Source organism: Durio zibethinus, chromosome 9, assembly GCF_047325235.1.
Source record: "Durio zibethinus cultivar Kanyao isolate XHJ-2024 chromosome 9, ASM4732523v1, whole genome shotgun sequence".
Lineage (NCBI taxonomy): Eukaryota > Viridiplantae > Streptophyta > Magnoliopsida > Malvales > Malvaceae > Durio > Durio zibethinus.
Window position 1 is genome coordinate 24,735,003 of NC_143170.1, and position 15,855 is coordinate 24,750,857.

At 26.4% G+C, this 15,855-nt stretch overlaps 1 protein-coding gene across 1 annotated transcript; it reads right to left on the minus strand.

The window, feature by feature from the left end:
- Positions 1 to 8,680: 8,680 nt before the first annotated feature.
- On the minus strand, positions 8,681 to 10,922 carry LOC111303400 (transcription factor MYB92-like). The gene is made up of 3 exons (XM_089766213.1): positions 10,697 to 10,922; positions 10,440 to 10,569; positions 8,681 to 9,788 (listed from the first exon to the last, which is right to left on the minus strand). Exons 1-3 carry the CDS (start codon positions 10,827 to 10,829, stop codon positions 8,936 to 8,938), a joined length of 1,116 nt encoding a protein of 371 aa, XP_089622339.1. The 5' UTR covers positions 10,830 to 10,922; the 3' UTR covers positions 8,681 to 8,935.
- Between the last annotated feature and the right edge of the window lie 4,933 nt (positions 10,923 to 15,855).

A 15,855-nucleotide genomic window follows, 5' to 3' on the forward strand; every position in this document is an offset into this window, starting at 1 on the left:
GTTCTTCCATTAGTGTTTCCGTTAATCATACCATCAAATACCAATTAAGATGACATGTGTCACTTAATGTGGGAGCTAAAGTGTATAAAAAATATTTAGTGGGAAAATTTCTAATTTTTTTCTTTTATATAAAAGGTATTTTCAAATTGTTTTGGCTATAGTCGAATTTGTGGGTATATTTTAAAGATTTTTTGATATTTTAAACTGATTTTTAGGGTATCTTTTATTTTTTTTATTTTTGAAAATTTTTAGGTAATATTTGGTATCATTTTTAAAATTATTATGATAATTTAATCACCAAAATAATCTTATTACTAAAGTGATTTTATCACTCGTGATCTTGAATCACTTTGTTTGGTTAAAAATAATTAATTTTTAACAATTAAAAATAAAAAATCAAACATTACATTGTTTAAAATTACCAAAATAATCATACACACTATAATAGTTACACAAATTAATCATTTTAGTGTTATTTAAAGATAATAATTTATATATAAAATATTAGTAATTTTTTATTTGTTTCATAATAAATATAATTAAATTATTAAATTAAAAATATATTTATTGATAGTAAACTAGTTTTTATAGTATAAATTATGTAAAAAATATTTGAATTAGAAAATAAAACTAAAATATTAAAATCAAAACATTATATTATAAATAAATTTACAAAATTTATGAAAAATCACACAAAATATTTTTAAACTTATTACAATGAATATTAGTTTGTCATATAAGGTCATTTACAAAATAGATTAGTACTTCCCTTCCAATTTTTATGTTGGAAAGTGACAAAAGTAATTAGATAATAGATTTCTTTTATTCCATTATCCTATTGAAATAAATCTAATTTTCATGTAGTACACTTAAGGGAGCGAACAATGTTAAGATCTTTTTTATTTTTAATATCTAATTGTGATACGTAATCAATTTTTATGCTTATCTAATGAATTTCAAGATGTTAAGTGATGACATGTTAGTGCTTATGTATTTTTTTTTCCTTTTAAGTTTTGGTACTTTTGACCTGTTTGGATGTTTCACTGGCCATATGGTAGTTCAACTATTAATTTTTATCATCTATGAAACTATTTTGTCATAATGCTTTTTGAATTTTGTCTCAAATTTTGATTACAACAATCACTAACATTTGCTAAGATCTTGAAGAATAATGGACTGGCTATTGAGAAGAGTAAGAATATCCATCTGTTAATCTTAAAAAGTTTTCCATCCTTGATGAGTGTGAATAATTAGATATGAATTGTTTATGGCTGGTTTCGATTTACACTAGACTCCCATTTTGCTACCTCAATCTTCAAGATTACAATTTTTATAACTTTTTATATTTATTAGGTTGTTTATAAGGTAATTTAATCTAATTCTTAATTAACCATGTAGTATTCTTAGACAATACATTTTAGATCCTACATAATATGTCTTTACTTTTGCCCTTTCTTGTTTCCTAACCAAAGAGACAATAAATAATTTGCAATGTATCAAAATAAGCTTCAATTCACTATAAAATGTTTTTATATATATCTTCAAAATTGTCATGTCTTTGAGAAATGTGATATAGCTATTCATGATTCTTGTTTTCAGTTTTGTTTTTTTATCAAATCAACTCAACTGTTCTCAAGATCACCACAGGTTTATAAGGCAGCAAGTTGTTTCTTAAGTTGGTTGCCTTTCCATAAGTTTAGCTTTATCTAGTCAATTTAGTTTCTTTTGGTGACATAGTCCATCTGTTGTTTTATGTTTCTTTTTTCTTATGATATGTTGCTTTCATTATATTAAATCAAATTATTTTGAACTCAAATTTTTATACTTTTTTTACTAAAACTAAATATAGTTTTGCATTAACTACTTAAGTCTCCATTAAGAATTCTTAAGTTAATAGTAGGTTAGGTACCTTTTTCAAATAGTCAATTTTATCCTGCTTGATATCTATATGTTGTATGTAGTAACTAGTCCTTGTTCACAATAGCTTGGTATCTTTTGTATATATGACAAATGACTTTAAGGCAAATTATGAGATATGTTGTTAGACGAAGACTAACTGAGATAAATTCAAACATAAAAACCACCTTCTATTTGAACTCTATGCTTTTTTTGAAAACCTTTTATTTAAGTTGCCAAACTCTTTATGTACACTATACTACTGTTATGTTTTATGGATATATTGTATAGGTGATGTTGATTTCAAGTGAAACTTAAAATTAGAAAATAGAAGTTTCAAATTGACAATTTCAGGTGTCCAGTTGCAATTTTGTTATCTTTATATTGTTTGATTTAGTAGACTTTTAGAATTAAGGATACAAAAGCATAAGAATATGTCTTCAAAGTTTATTCCCTCACATGATGTTTACTATTTACCTCTTGCAGTTTTTTTCTTTCAACTAAGGAACTATTCATGTAACAGGCATGCAATTAACTTTTAAGTATTAGAGTTCCTTGAACCACTTTAATGTTTAGTTGGAAGCATAGCAAAGGGGAAGGAAAGAAGTAGAAGACTTTCAAGGAATTCATGGGAAAAAATATTAAAAACTTTTAAACAATTAAAGGACTTTAATAGGTTGATTACAAACTTATACTTTTTTTTCATGAAAAAGCATGACCTATATCTTCACGCAAAAAAGAATTTAATGTTTCAAAAAGTAGTTTAGTCTGTGTAGATTTTGATTTGAGAGATTGCATATTTCTTTGTTGGTAGTATCTTTGCTTTTCATTTCTATTAATGCAATAATTAATTTTAAATGCATAGTCCAATATATCTTTTAAATGTACATAGTTTTTCTCTTTTGGGGTTTAAATATTCCTATTAAGCAGCATATCTTTTTATGTTTTTTTTTTTTTTATGTTTTAAATATAAAGTAGTTTATATATTTTTTTATGACTCTATCCTCTTGATTGTTTACAAAAGTGTTTCTTGGATTAAAGTTATCCTCTTGTTTTTTTTAATATTAAAATTATTTTAAAAAATAAAGTAAAATTTTTAAGGGCAATTTTAAATGTCAATATAGCTCACTTAATAAATATAAAAATTTTAATAAAATGTGACTTTTACTGGCACTTTAAAATGCCTTTAAAAGTTTTCTATTTATAATAGCAGTTTAAAGTGTCGAAAAAAATCATGTAGACAAACACATGTATAACTCCAACACAGGTGGCTTGATTGCCAAAAAGTTTTCACCAACACTCATTTAGTCGGCAATAAAAAAAACTATCGACAATAGTAATATCATCACTTTTTTTTCTTTTATTAGCACTTATAAGTGTTAGTAAAAATGACTTTTCTTATTGTGTGGATAATATTAAGTATTGTTAATTTTACATATTATCATGACATTTTGATATTAGGGTGGTGACCCGAGCGCTAAACGAAAGAAGGATAAGAAAAGCAAGGAGCTTAAAAAAGTATTTTCAATAAAAAAAAAATCACTATCAATTTATTTTGTGATTTGATTTGTCACCCAAAATATTTTGTCTTTTTAATAAAACATTCAAAAAATTAAAGATTTTATAAAAAGAATAAATTGAGGTCTACAAAATCAAATTTAGGATCCTAGAGTTGATTATGTATGAGAAAAAATTAACACTCTTATAGCACTCGTCGAAGATAGTACTAACTAAATGCATGTTATTTGTAACTTTGGTTAAAAATAGTCTTGTTCTAATGTTTAAGATTAATTCCTCTTTCTTTTTTTTATTTAAAAAAAAATCCTTTCTTTTTTTTTTTAAGACAAAATATTTTTAATTTTTTTCTTAAAAAATAAAATAATTTATTTTTTAATCAAAATAAAAATTTCTTAAATATCAACATACCTTTTCTACTCTCTTCTAATTAGGTAGAGTTTCAAAAATATTTATAGCTTAAGGATTTTCAATTTGTCCCACAAATCAAGATAATCACCTAGAGTCCCTCTATATTTAGGCTAGATCTCGATAATCATATTTATTTGAGATGTTACCTTCTTTAAAAATATTTTACTTTGAAAACTCATTTTGAAAATAAATGCATGATATACGTTAACATAATAAAATAAATGAATGCAAGAAATAACGTAATATGAATACATAGCAATTTAAAAATTTATGTAACAAAGTAAAATGTGATGTAAATGCATGAATGGGGTTAAAGATTGGTTTTAGCGTTTAGGGTTTTATGGTTTTTGAGTTTAGGGTTTCAAATTTAGAATGTTATGAGCATTTAGGGTTTCATGGAATCATGCATGTGACAAAAATAAATTATAAAAATGATATTGGTAAAAATGTAAATATTTTATGCATGTGATATGTGTATAACAAAGGAACAAACAATTTACAAATATAAGCATTTACAAAACTAAATTACAAACAAAATATGCATGTGAAAACATGTGAAAAATGAATCAAACACAAAAATTTTTCAAACTTTGAAAACATGTTCTACCATTATTCTTCCTCGAAAACCAACCAAATAACGATAAAAATCAACAAAATAACATACTAAACTAACATTTTTTGCATAGAAGTTAAATTAAACACATTGAAAACTTGATAGACCAACCAAAAACACAATCAAACAAATATGAAACAAACAACATTTAACCATGAACAAGGTTGAAAGTTTCAGCCAAGCATGGGAATGGGCTGGCATAATGCTTCCTTGGCTATTCCCAAATCATACAATCATTTACTAAGGCAAGTCATGCATCAATCACTTATCCAATCATCATATGAAGGGATTTATACCATGAGAAAAACTTTATCAAACATGTGATGAACTAGTTAGAATAAAATTATGAAAGCAAAAACATTAGCCAAACAACCAAACATTTACAAACAAAGTAATCAAAATTCAAGTAAATTAGCAATTAAATCATCCATAATCGATTACACCTCTGTTAAGCCCTAAATTTTATTTGTATTTTAATATTTTAGGTTAATTTTTGTTTTTTAGCCAAAAGAGTCAAAGTCAATTGGTAAAAAAAATCAAAAAAGAAATAAAAATAAAAAAATACGAGATTTTGCATGGAAATTTTGGATTCAATTCAACTCTTAGATTTAATCTCAAATTTTAACTTTAATGGTTGAATAATTTTAAAAAGACCTGAGGCTCAATTTATTGGAAAAAAAAAGATTACACAAAGAATAAAATTTAGAAAGAAATCCTAGATTCAATTGAATTAATTTCTTTCAAATCGAAATGGATTAAATTCCTATATAAGGACCTTGAATCTAAGATCAAAAGGGGAGGCATCATAGCAATTCACGTTAAGATCAAACAAAGATCATTAAAAAAAGATAAAATTTGGGCAAAGTTTTGAATCAACAAGAAAGAAGCAATCAAGTAAAAAAACTTGCAAGAAGATCCAGTTAAAGTTTTTGGAAGGAAGGCTAAGATTTATAGTAGGAAGTATCAATTTTTGAAAGATGAAAAATTGTTGGAACCCATGATCCATTAAGGTAATGTTTGCTTTTTTTTTTTTTTGTGATTTTTGCATAACTTTTGTACATTCAATTGCATATTATTTACATGATTTATATTGTTGTTTGCATGATCATATATTTAATTGCATGATTTACATTGTTAATTGTATGATCATTGCATGATCATATATTTATTTGCATGATTTATATTGTTAATTGCATGATCATATATTTAATTGCATGATACATATTGTTAATTGCATGATTATATATTTAATTGCAAGATATATATCATTAATTGCATGATTATATATTTAATTGAATGATTTATATGATTATATATTTAATTGCATGATTTATATTATTAATTGCATGATTATATATTTAATTGCATGATTTATATTGTTAATTGCATAATTATATTTTTGATTGAATGATTTATATTGTTAATTGCATAATTATATATTTAATTGCATGTTTTACATTGTTATTTGTATGATTATATATTTAATTGCATGTCTATTTGCATGATTATTAATTTATTTATTTGTGTGATTGTATGATTAATAATATATCTATTTGCATGGTTATTTATTCATTATTATTGCATGATTTTATTTTATTGCATGATATGATATTATATTAATTTTGAATGATATCTAATTACATATTTTTATATTTATTATGTGCATAATTGCATGATTATATTACTAATATATTTGTGTAATTATATTTGATTTCATGATTATATATTTGCTTGGTATTTTATATTGTTTCATGGCATTTTATGTTATAATATATTTGCATGACATTATATATATATATATTTATATGATCATTATTATTGCATAATTATGTATAATTGCATGAATGACTTTTATGATATGATTGCATGATAATTTTAGTATGGTATAATTTAATATTTATTGCATAATTGCTTGATATTTTGATAGAATTTTTGCATCACCATATTAAGATTTTGGTTTGCATGATAAAAACTATATTTGATTAAGGCTTAGATAAGATAACACAATTAATGTGATACCAATTTTGGGTATAAAATGGTGCTAATACCTTTCCTGTATGTAATCGGCTTCCAAATCTTAATTATGTTGAGGTAGACTAAAACCTATTTTTTTTAAAGACCCTTAGTTTAGGCTTAAGATAACCCTAAAAACAATAGATTCATATAAGTGACCAATCACACCTAGATAAAAAAAATTCGATGGTGACTTCATGATTTTGTGTCTAATAGATAGGTTTTTCCAACCTGAATGTTATGACAGATAGTGGTGCTAGACAAGGAAACTTGCTGCTCCCGTAAAATAGGTTTCAGGGTAATGGAGTTTGCTCTTGTAAAACTAGTTGGTTGTAGTGCTGTTGGCTTCAATTATCTTTTTTTTTTTAATTAAAGTATTTAAATCTAATAATAAAATTGGGCTTTCAAATGTTGGGCTTTAAATTTTGATTTTGGATTTTAGGCATTTAAGGCCATATAACCTAATTTTAAATTAACCTAACTTGAATCGGATGAAGCCAAAGTCTATGTAAAATGAAAAAAATAAAAAAAAAAACTAATTTAAAATAAGTCTAAACAAACTCAATTCAATTTAAATGTTTAAACTAACCCAAACAAAACGTTAAAACTAAGTATTAAAATCAAATAAACCTAAATTGACTCGGACAAAATTAGATGTCTATGGCAAGGGGCAAAATAAGTTGAGAGCCTAACCTAAACAGAATGTTAAAACCAAGTATAAAAATCAAACAAATCCAAATTAACTCATATAAAATTAAATGTCTACAGCAAAAAACCAAATAGATTGGGAGCTAGATTTGACTCTCGATGTCATGATTGACCAAGCAAGGGGCCAGTTTGGCCTTAATTATCAAAATGGACACTAGGAGGGCCAGATCAACCCTTTTACACGATCATTTGGCTTTTAGTAATGGGAAGAGAAAGATGAAAAAAAAAAGAGAAGAAAAGAGAATGAAAAGAAAATGAAAATGAAGAAAAAATAAAAAATAAAAACTATTAATTAATTTAAATTATATATTAAAAATATTATTTATTTTTTTTATAATTTAATTTATTAGTAAAATATATTTTCTTAAATAAAATAGGTTTTAAAAACTTATATTTATTATAATATTATTTATTAGTAAAGTATTTTTTTCTTTTTAATTAGAAAATAATTTTTTTGACAAAAATAGAAAATACATTGTTATTATTTTTATTATAATATGATTTATTAATAAAATATATTTTCTTTTTAAGTTGAAAATAAATTTTAAAATTATATTTTTATTTTTATTACAGTACAATTAATTAGTAAATATATATTTTTTTAGAAATAGAAAACAAATTTGCAAAAATTAAGATTAAATTAAAAATTCCAATGAAATAATTAATTTAATTTATAATATTAAAAGTTATTAGCATTTATATTTTATCATAGTATGATTTATTAGAAAATTATAATTTCCTTTTATAGAAAATAGATTTTTTTTTAAAAAAAAATTATGATTAAATTAAAAAATTCAGCAAAATAATTATATATGCTTCATCAAACATGCGTTTAACTTGTGTTACATGTGTTGCCTAATTGGTACTTAACCTCAAAATTAACGGAAAATTGATGAAAGGACCGTTTAGTTATAACATTGGAAATATCATTAAGTTATTTTTGGAATTTTGAGAACCAAAATGATAAGAGATCTAAAGTTTAAGGACCACAATTGTAATTTATTTATTATAATATAAAAACACTATGAGTAAAGGGATTTACACTTTGAACTGGAGTTTAATTTAGTTCATGTAATTATAAAGGTAATATTCAATTGATTTAAAATTTAAATTTTAATACTTGTAATTTTTTTTAATTTTATTTTGTGATTTTTTTTATAAAATAAAAAATTTATATCTTAGATATTATTAAGTAAATATAATAAAAATTAATGAATAGCGAGTGACTTACCTTGTTTATATATAGGTTTTTTTTTTCAATAAAATAGAGATTCGAATATAAGATTTGTACTCAAAATTCATTGCACTTTTATCACTAAGTTAAGTCCAATTACTTGTCTACAAAGAGTTTTGTGAGAGAAGTGTCTTGTTTCTTATCAAACGTGCGGTTTTACGATTAATTTTGTTTTTATTGATTATATCATACTATAATTTTAATCTTTTATCTAAGCATGAATTTGTTAGAAAGCCAACTAGGTTAACTTGAGCTAGCTATATCAGTCTATCAGATGAACTTGGGCCTATCATCCAACATCGATCTGTAGGTAATGACTTTTTCTTTAAAGAAAATAATTTTCCTAGTTAAAATCAGTGTTGATAACAGAGATTCAGCAGCCTTAACCTTAACCGAGAAACAAGTAATAATAACAGTCCAATCCCATAACATTGGCCGCCAAATAAAGCCCAAACTGAGACTAAAAATGCTACGCATTTGGTAGAAGTTTTATTCAGATCATGTCAATCATTCGTACTTATATGTTGGACCTAGAAAAAACCGAGTCAGTCAGTATCTTCCAAAAGATTTGCCAATTCTGAGAACATCTCATTTTCTTGATCTAGCATGGCTGCCACAAATGAACTATCAGTGGATGATGAAGCACGAAAGCTATAGCTTGGAACCTCACTATCCATTCCTTGGAGTGCTCCATTATTGTTATTATTATCTATATGTTCAGCACTAGTCTCATTGTTCTCGGATGGGAATTCCAGGATGTGATCTTCTTGTCCATGCGGATGATCAGCTGGTGAAAATGCATCTTCAAGAAGAAAATCACGCCAGCTGAAGGCTATACCTGATTTTTCTTGTGCTGCAGTGGAACAAGAAGAAGTAGAAGTAGAAGAAGATGATCGTGATGATAATGATAATGAGTATTGATAAGGGAACTGAGGTGAGATGGTTTGGTAACCAGTGTAGTTTGAGGCTTCTGTCACTAGTTTTATAGCTTGCAGCTGAGAAAGGAGATCCAGAGAATCACTGTCAGCTTGACGGTTAATGCTGTTGTTTGACATGAAGTTGTCCTGGATTGGTTCGATTCCAGGTGATGCCATTGTTGTCATCAATCGGTTGTTGATGTTGGAAAATCCTTCTGCTGCTGCTGCTGCTGCTGGAGAAGGATAAGGCTCTGGCTTTATCACAAATGTATTCTTCATGTCTCTATTGAGAGATCCGATTTGGGTTCTAGATTTTGGGAGGCCACCAATGTTTCCATAATCAGCTAGGATTTGAGAAAAAGGCTTGTGAGTAACAGGATCAATCCCAATTTCAGAAAGTTTCTTTCTCAGCTTAGTATTCCAGTAATTTTTTACATCATTGTCTGTTCTCCCAGGAAGCTGTTGGGCTATGATGGACCACCTGGACCACAAAACAGACACACACAGAAAGAAAGAGAGTCACAAGTCTTGCACCAATAACCGAAACAGGCTGTTAAAACGGTTAGCCTGCATGCATCATTGAAAGTTATGTTCGTTATGAACCCATGAGAAAGGGGAATGCAGTTGCAGAAACATGAAAAGTTCCATGAGATGTGTCACACTTTTGGGTGATAACGTGATAATTTTTCAGGGTACAACTTAAATAAGATTTCTGATTCTAATGAGCCTAATGGGAATAAACCAAGTGTTCAAATTAACTTCCAAAAAATGATTTTGCATTTTCTGGTGTTTGTTAGATAGAAAATTGAATCTTCATCAGAAAATGACTTACTAATCAATGAAAAATAAAATCTTTTTGAAAATTTTCTTTCTCTTTTGAAATGGAAAGACAATTAAATTCGGCAAGCTCTTGAATAACAACCAATAACTTTAGCATGGAAATTTACCATGTGGATTTGGGAAGAGAAGAAAGCATGTGACTGCTAAAATATGTAACACAGACAAGAAAGCTCCACAGATTAGTAATATTGAAGAGAAGAAAGAAGAAGCATTCACTCAACTTAATTCAGGAAGGAATGTGGATGTAATTAAAGGAAAACATTATTTCATAAGGCTAACAACGATATTCTACCTGCTTCCAATAGCTGCATGAAGCCTAATTATTAACTCCTCTTCCTGGGGAGTGAAGCCCTCACGTTTAAGATCAGGTCTCAAGTAATTAGTCCACCTATGTCTGCAACTTTTCCCACATCTTCTAAACCCTGGAGAGCACGCTCAGATATGGCATTGAGGTCCATAGAAAATAACAAAAGGGTTAGTTCTAAAACTACAAAGTAATGAAATTACAACAAACTGATATCTCAGTATCAAAAAACTTCAATCATTAACCTGCTTTTTTCGGAACAGCAGTCCAGTTACCAGTTCCATGTTTTGATACATGGGCAAGTATCTTTGCATCTTCCTCTTCAGTCCAGAGGCCTTTTTTGACATTCAGCTTGTCACAACAAGGAGGTCTCACCATCTTGTCAGTTGATTCAGAATTACACTCAAAATTGAAAAGGCGATAGAAAAAGGAAAAAATGAGAAGAGGGGAGGAGGAAGAAAGATTTTAAGGTATAAGTGAGCAGGCATGAAAAGCATGAGACTTGATCCCATATAATGAAATTTGCATGATGAATGGCATCTTTGCATTAGCAATGAATTGACGATATACTCATACATACACTTTGCTCCAAGAGCAGAAGAGTCAGGTTTGAATTGGGTGCATTTTCTGGTTAAATTTAGAAAATATGTAAGTAAAATAACATAAGTTTTCAATTATTTAGAGTAATCTATTCCTTGTGTGGAGAGGAAATGACTTTTGTTTAAAGTTTCTGATAATCACAAGTTTGATGAGAGTAACTATTTTAAACAAGAGATCCAGCTACTTGAAGAAATGATTAAAAAAAAAGAAAAAGAAAAACCTCCAATTAAGTGTACTTGCAAGTTGTAAACACCATTTCTGCATGATACACGGCTAAAAACCGTCTAAATCTGATACTCTAAGAGCTTTAATTCACTTTAAGAGAACTAAGAGCATAAGTGATGAAACTTATGCTGAACCTCAGGGGTGAGAGGGATGGTGTATCTGTATCATAAAATGCTGGTCACACATCCTACAGGCAAAGAAAATCACAATGGCCCTAGGGGCGGATGTACATGTACAAGTAGGGTGTCCATGGACGCTCCATGAAAATTGAAAAATAAAAAAATTTGAAGAAAATTTTCCCCCAGGACATTCTCAAAATTTTGCCTTGGATACTCTTTCCATCCACAAAATTAGCACATAGTAAGCAAAAACACACACACACACACACACACACACACACACACACACATATATATATATATATATATATATTATAAATGGATACTTCCAGGAAGAAAAGAAAAAGTGAATCGCCTCAAGGTCATGAATGGTACAAGCCTGCAATCCGAAATCGTTATACAACATCAAACTCCCTAGAGTTTGTCTCCCTAGTCAAGGACTCCAGGCCCCAAAATCCCCACAATGTAATCAACAAGACAGATAGGTTCTTTCAGAAAGAACAATGAAGTATGCTATATATAACGGTCTAATTCTACAAGCTCGTTGATACAATTTGCTGCAAAATAAATTGAACAACAACTGAGATAGACGTAACCATTAAAAGTCCTTACAACTGGATAGATAACAGCATATAACATGTCCATTTTCTTGGAGGAAGACTAGAAAGATCCCCTTGAAAACATCCCTAGCTACTGCCTTTTGCCCCAAACTCAAGAAATGAACGAGGACAAGAAGCTTTTTAATCACTGTAAAGTAGATTTACTTATTCATAACAACAATCAATGTAGCCATAATTGGTAGTTACTTGGCCAAATCCACGATTGAATCTCTTTCATGTCAAGCTTCTTCCTTTAAGCTTAAATTCAACTATTCCTTTTTCATGCCGCTCAGAATTGGAAAGCTGGCCTTCATTACAGCATGTTGGATATTGAAGTTGGGTAGATCCTTTTATGTTGTATCAAATTTCTCGCAGGAGTCAGGATTGAGCTCTAAGGCAGAGTAAATGTTGTAGAAAGTTCCAATTGGGAGGAATATACATTACACCAAGCAGCTCCAGCTGGAGAAATTTCCAAAGAAGTAGACAAACATGCGTGCAGCCTCTGCTAAAAGCCAGTCAGTAAACTTCTTGGAAGGAGTAATTTCTTGGGATTTCAGAAAATCTATGGCAGCCTTAGATTTTGCGTGAAAACAATAAGAATTTAATCACGGACGGACTTACTTAGCCAGAGAACCATTAGAAGAGAGCTGCTCTGGATACAGTTGCAAAGAGGTAAATAATGATTGATTACAAGATGATTCATGAATTTACCGATATGGTCTGTCAAATTCCATTTTTAAAAAACACCATGGGAAAAAATTAATTTGTAAAAAAGCAGATAATTCAGGGCAGAATTAGAATAATAAATGGTTTTTATGTTAGAATAAAAATCTTGGATATGTCTGTTTATTACTTTATTCCTCTTTACTGGCAGACCGTACAAACACGTGGTTCACAGCTACTAACTTTTTTCCTGGCAAATCTGACCAAAATATAAATTCCTTGGTTCAGTTAATGATACGTCCATCAGGTCCTTTTTGTACTAAAAGTTTCACGTTCTTATAAATTCAACGTAACTCGTGTATTGTAGTAATATAAAACGCTAACAACTCGTGTATTGATGATATATTTTATATAAAAATTATAAATATAAAATTTATATTTAAAATTTTAAAATAATTTTTATTAAAATTTTAAATTTAATCATAGTTTTATTTTTTTATATTTTATATTATATTATTATATTTTATTTTAGATTTCAAATTTAAATTCAATTTAAATTGTATTGGTTATTATATTGATAATTTAAAATGCATGTATCTTATTTATTTGTATATAATTTTAAAAAAATTATTTATATTATTTAAATAATTAAGTTAAATGTTGAAGTAAATCAAATCATTTGGACTTGTTAAGAGTTTATTTAATGTGTTAAATAATTTTAAAAGTTAAAAATTAGGTACTTGAGCTTATTTAGTAAATAAATTTATTTGTATTTAAATTTTTTATTTTTTTAAATTTTAAAATATTATTTTTATTTTGAATAAATATATTTAAACAAAAAAAAATATAACTATCTAATTAAATTTATTTAAACAAAAAAATATATTAATATAAATTATAATAATATTTTGAATAAAAATTTTATGATTATTTATTTATTATAAATAAATTTTTTTATCTAATCAATATCATTACTTTTGATAACGAAATTTTTAAGATTTTATTATATTATATAAACACAATTACATTTTAAATAATATTTTTTATGCCTCAATTTTTTTTTCGTATTATTTTTATTTTCAAAATTTTTTAAGATACTGATAAAATTTTAACCTATAATATTGCATTTGTGCGTATGATTAAACGTAATTGAATCCCAATTGGGCTTTTCATTAGTTAAAGTAACAATTTCAATTAAGCTTTTTTATTTTTTTTTATTTTTTATGTTTGGGTTATAATAGGTTGTTCCTTGACTTCTTGCTACGGGGCTTTGCTGCAATTTTCTAACGGACATAATTATAAATCATGCTTAGACTCCAAGTTTTTGTATTATGCTTATCTTGTTGAGTGATTCAAACAAATCTTATCCATTAATTAATGAGATGAAAATGACACCGTGTTGAAGTCCACCGTTTGTCATTTCAATTGTTGGTATGGTGATAATGCTTTATAAAGATTCTCTAGCTAACGAAATATCTTAGGTAAATTACAAGTTTAGCCATTAAATTTGGAACTATTTTTTATTTTAATTATTCAATTATTAAAAATTATTTATTCATTAACATTTATAAAATTAATTTTTTTATCATTCAATTGCTACATACTGATATGATATTATCATATCATTTATTAATTATCACAAAATATTATCATGTTATTTGATTAAACATAAGATTTTTTATGAAGTGTTTTTATTTTTGTAAGAATGATTTTTTTTATATGGAATCCTTAAAATATGATCCGTAATTGTAATTTGTTTAATTAGTGAAATGAAGACATGGAAGATTAAAATTTGGGATGTTTATTCTATTTGTATCCATTTTTTTATTATAAAAATATCTCAAATAAAATTATTTAATTAATTTTGATAAATTATTTTTTAATCCCATTTATTTTAATTTGTAGTGCATACAAAAATGTATATTTTAAAAGTTTAAAAATCTTTTTGAAGCTTATAAACCTCACTTCTCAAACTCCAAATCACAAATTTCAAAATTTTCAAATTTATATTTTCGAAAGATTTTAAAAACATTTGAATTTATATATTCAAAAATTTTTAAAATTTTTTATAAATGTAAATCTAAAAATTTGTAAAAGCAAACAAAAAAGCATTTTAATAAATAATGATTTTACAAAAAAAATATAAATTATAACTCATAAAACCATTCAATTATTTAAACTTCATAAATAAAAGTATTAGATGAGTTGTAATTATTGATTTCATTTGAAAATTAACAATTTCAAACTTTGATTTGAGTGACAATCAAATAAAAGGGAAAGGAAGAGATTGAAATAAAAGGATTTAGAGGCTTAGATTGTAAATGGGAAATGAGGATAATAAAGGAATTGTAATTTTAGGAGCTTGGAGTGTATGTAGTAAAAATAAATTTAAGGGTTTGAATTTGGGGATTGTTACTAACAGGATGTGTACAGTAAAAATTAGGTGCAAATAAAAGCACCCAAAAATTTGCTTAAGTTCGGTTAAAAAAATAAAAAAATAAAAAGCTGAGTAAAAAAGTTAAAAAAAAAAACCCCGCAGAAAGTAAATAAATTAAAAAATGTAACAATGACATAAAAAAAAAAAGAAAGTACAATAGAAAGAAACGGAAACACCTGGCTGCCATAGTTAACCTTGATGACACAGTGCTAGAAGCTTAAAGCCTGCTGTGACAACCGGCCTTTCCCATGAATATCGCACCTTTCGTCAATTTTTTTCTATTTTAAAATTATTTTAATTAATTAAATAAAAATAAATTTAGTAATTTCAAACATAATATATAATATCATACAAAAATATATAAAAATAAAAATTATATAATTAAATTTTAAATAAAAACTATCATGTAAAAATATTAAAGTGATTTTGTTTAAAATATTAATAAAAATTGTATATAAATTTGATAAAAATTAATAACTATGTTTTATATTTAATAAAATTATATAAATTATAATATAATAATTTCTATATTTTATATAAAATAAATACAAATTAAATACATGAATTATTTTATTTAGGTGCAAATTTTTTTGGCAAGTATAATTTTTTAGTTAAGAATTAAGATTTTCTTAATATATAATAAAAAAATAGCACCGTTCGATTTCAAATCAAAAGTCCCGTTATTAGTCCTTTCAACATAATAATACTACTAGTAAATTACTTTTTTTTATTATAATCGGTGGATTTTTTTAGGATCGACC

Excerpts from the sequence above, each read along its gene's own strand:
- LOC111303400 (XM_089766213.1), bottom strand. The coding sequence starts at position 10,829 with ATGGTGAGACCTCCTTGTTGTGACAAGCTGAATGTCAAAAAAGGCCTC. Across the intron at positions 10,570-10,696 it reads TGCTGTTCCGAAAAAAGCAG|GGTTTAGAAGATGTGGGAAA; the intron begins GTTAATGATTGA and ends CGTGCTCTCCAG. Across the intron at positions 9,789-10,439 it reads CATGCAGCTATTGGAAGCAG|GTGGTCCATCATAGCCCAAC; the intron begins GTAGAATATCGT and ends TTTGTGGTCCAG.